The following is a 4,066-nucleotide window of genomic DNA, read 5'->3' on the forward strand; positions in this document are numbered from 1 at the left end:
TTACCGCACGCGTATTTAAACAAAAATTGAAGATTTTATGGATTTTATTAACAAGCATCACGTTTTTGGAAAGACACGATGCTGGATGTATTCCATAGAATGGCAGAAAAGAGGATTGCCACATGCACATATTTTGGTTTGGTTAATCAACAAAATTACGCCAGATCAAATTGACCAAATCATCTCAGCAGAAATACCAGATAAGGACATTGATCTAGACTTATTCGACGTCGTTACCAAAAATATGATCCATGGTCCATGTGGCGCATTCAATAACAATAATCCATGCATGTCTGATGGGACATGCACGAAACGATACCCAAGATGGTTTCTGATTCCATCACTGGCAATGACGGATACCCACTGTATTGTCGACGATCAGTTGAGGATGGCGGCAAATTCATCGTTCTGAAAGTACGAAACGTTGATGTTGAAGTCGATAATCGTTGGGTTGTGCCATATTCACCGTTGCTTTCAAAGACCTTCAAAGCACACATTAATGTTGAGTATTGCAATTCAGTGAAGTCGATCAAATACATTTGCAAATATGTCAACAAAGGAAGCGACATGGCAGTCTTCGGAGTAGGGAATGTGGCCGCACAGCTCGTTGAAATCAACCAATACCAACTTGAACGCTACATTAGCAGCAATGAAGCAGTATGGCGCATCTTATCATTTTTAATCCATGAACGATATCCAACAGTAGTACACTTGGCGGTGCATCTCGAGAATGGACAGCGCGTGTACTTCACATCAGAAAATGTACGTGCAAGAGCATTGGTTCCACCGGCAACAACTTTAATTGCATTTTACTCACTGTGCGGGATGATATTTTTGCAAAGACTCTACTTTATTCTGAGGTACCGAAATTCTACACATGGAATGCATCTGCTAAAAAGTTTCAACAAGCAAGCAAGTTAAATCAGTTGAAGGACATCCCAATTTGTATTCCTGTGACGCATTGGGTCGTCTGTACACTGTTCCCCGAACAATACAGGGTACTTCTATCTGCGATTGCTGTTAATCAATGTACGTGGACCGATATCCTTCCAAGATTTAAGAGAAGTCAACGGTCAGCTGTGCGCCACTTATCGCCAAGCTTGCCAGGAGCTAAATCTTCTTGAGAAAGATGCACATTGGGACACTTCGCTCGCAGATGCATCGAATACTGCGCGACCACAGCAAATGCGCACGTTATTTGCCGTAATATTGACAACCTGCTTCCCATCTAATCCAAAAGAACTTTGGGAAAATTACAAGGACTACATGAGTGAAGATATTCTACATCGTTTGCGCGCTGCGAATCAAAATCTGGACATTCAATTCACACCAAACGTGTATAATGAGGCACTGATTTTGATTGAAGACATATCTTTGGCAATCGCTAACAAAGCGCTGGTGCTACTGGAAATGCCTGCTCCGAACCGACCAGCGAACGACATTTTCGATCGGGATTTGCAACGAGAAACACACTTTGATTCTGACGAACTGGAAACATTTGTTCAGACAAATCTTCCGCAGTTGATTCCAGAACAACGCATTGCGTATGACAGAATTATGCGTGCAATCACAGAACAAAGCGGTGGACGGTTTTTCATAAATGCGCCTGGTGGTACAGGCAAGACTTTTCTTCTTTCACTCATTTTGGCAGTCATACGATCACAAAATAATATTGCACTGGCCATTGCATCATTTGGAATTGCGGCAGCTCTTTTGGATGGTGGTCGAACAGCGCATTCAGCGTTGAAACTCCCGTTGAATTTGCAAAACACAGAGGCACCAACATGCAACATCAGTAAAAACTCTGGAATGGGCAAAGTACTCCAAGTGTGTCAAATTATCATATGAGATGAATGTACAATGTCTCACAAGAAAGCATTGGAAGCGCTTGATCGTACACTGCGAGATTTGAGGGGAAACACACGGATCTTCGGTGGTGCACTCATTTTATTGTCTGGTGATTTTCGACAAACACTGCCGGTTATACCACGTTCAACATCCGCTTAATGCATGTCTCAAATCATCAGTTTTATGGCGTAATATACAGAAATTGACTCTGAAAACCAACATGCGTGTACAACTACAACGGGATACATCGGCTGGTAATTTTGCAAAAGAATTAATGGATATTGGAAATGGGCGAATGCAAATTGATGATTCCACACAATGTATCACCTTGCCAGCAAACTTCTGTAGGATCACAGAAAGCATAGCCGAATTGGTGCAAAAGGTATTCCCACAGATTGCACAGAACTACAAAAATCATCAGTGGCTCAGTACGCGCGCTATATGAGCGGCCAAAAACATCGATGTCAATACCATCAACTTCACTATTCAGAATGGAATACCCGGCGAAACGACAGCATATAAGTCCATCGATACTGTGGTGAATCAAGACGAAGTTGTCAACTATCCAACTGAATTCTTGAATTCGCTTGATTTGCCAGGCATGCCACCGCACGTTCTAACATTCTTCTTCGAAACATAAATCCACCACGACTTTGCAACGGAACCAGACTCTTAGTCAAGAAAATGATGAACAATGTTATCGAAGCAACAATTTTGACTGGAAAATTCAAAGGTGAAGACGTACTGTTGCCACGCATCCCAATTATCCCGACAGATATGCCGTTCGAATTCAAACCTTTGCAGTTCCCGGTGTGACTCGCTTTCGCAATGACTATCAACAAAGCACAAGGACAATCATTGCAAGTGTGTGGATTAAATTTGGAGAATCCATGCTTCTCACATGGGCAGCTCTATGTGGCCTGCTCACGCGTCGGAAAACCTTCCGATTTATTCGTTTACGCACCAGATGGAAAAACAAGAAATATTGTGAATCCCACAGCACTTCAATAAATATCGAATTGAAACAAAACGCTGCAATGTCACAATTTTTTCAAAATGAACAAAATCAATAAAAGGACTCAAAATGAATAGAATATTTGTGTAATGTCTTTCCTTCATATTTATTTTAGTTGGCAGCGTAGCAACGCGCGCGGGGTACAGCTAGTTCATTATATATTCCCAAATTGTGGATAGGTTCTAGTTCGCTAAGTTTTACGGAAAAGGTAAAAAATTTAGGTTTCATTGTTAATACAGAACTTACATGTACTGACCATGCAAATAAGATGGTAGGAAACGTGTATGCCATACTACGCAAATTAAGGGTGTCTGCTGCATTCACTCCAGTGGAAACCAGGCGCAAATTAGTACTTCAACTGATTTTGCCACTCATCACATACTCTGAGGTGGTGTACAGTAAATTAGATTAAATATCGTGCCATAAAGTTAATGTTGCCTTTAACAATGCTACACGTTATGGATCTGGGATCAGCAGATACGAACATATTTCTCCTTGGCAGACAAAGATATTAGGCTGCAGCCTTGAGAACTACCTGGCAGCTAGAAATTGTATATTTATGTACAAATTTATTGTGTGGAGGACTCCTAGCTATCTGTTTGAGAAGTTGATACCAGCCAAGTCACGAAGACACCACAGTCTTATCGTTCCAAAATTTAATTACCTAACATCCACCAGACTTTTCTTCATTAACACTGCTAGGGTTTGTAACTCGATGCCGGAGTCCGTAAAGGCTGGACTAGGCAGATTCAACTACAAGACACTAATTTATAACTATTTGCAAACAGTATGATCGCAGGATATCAGGGCATTAAACTCTTACAACTCTTAAACGTGTATATTTCTTCCTTTACAATTCAATTCTCTATTTCTATACTGTTTTATATTTATTTCCTCTTTCCTTACACTTATCTAATTATTAAGGATAATTTGTAATTTAATTTATTTTAGGATTAAGTAAATATTGTCATTATCATTGCTGTTTTACTTTCCACGTACAGTATATAATGGATGTAGTACTATTAAAAGACCTAAGTCTTACCCTGTACTACTAGAAAAAAAAATAGAAAAAAAATACATAAATAAATAACATTTTCCAATCATTGTGGAAGTAAATTTGCATTTCACTACCTAGTTATAGTTATATCAAAACTTACGAGCTGATATTCGAAATATTTTAAGAAATAAGAAGACTTGTATTTT

At 39.6% G+C, this 4,066-nt stretch overlaps 1 protein-coding gene across 1 annotated transcript; it reads left to right on the top strand.

Annotated features, from left to right (window-relative positions):
- Nucleotides 1–324: 324 nt before the first annotated feature.
- LOC118734957 lies at nt 325–2,488 on the top strand. Its single transcript, XM_036464552.1, has 5 exons — nt 325–762; nt 843–912; nt 998–1,618; nt 2,028–2,230; nt 2,339–2,488. Exons 1-5 carry the CDS (start codon nt 325–327, stop codon nt 2,486–2,488), a joined length of 1,482 nt encoding a protein of 493 aa, XP_036320445.1.
- The last annotated feature ends 1,578 nt before the right edge of the window (nt 2,489–4,066 follow it).

This window comes from Rhagoletis pomonella, unplaced genomic scaffold, assembly GCF_013731165.1.
Source record: "Rhagoletis pomonella isolate Grant_MI unplaced genomic scaffold, Rhpom_1.0 Rhpom_scaffold_00003, whole genome shotgun sequence".
Taxonomy (NCBI): domain Eukaryota; kingdom Metazoa; phylum Arthropoda; class Insecta; order Diptera; family Tephritidae; genus Rhagoletis; species Rhagoletis pomonella.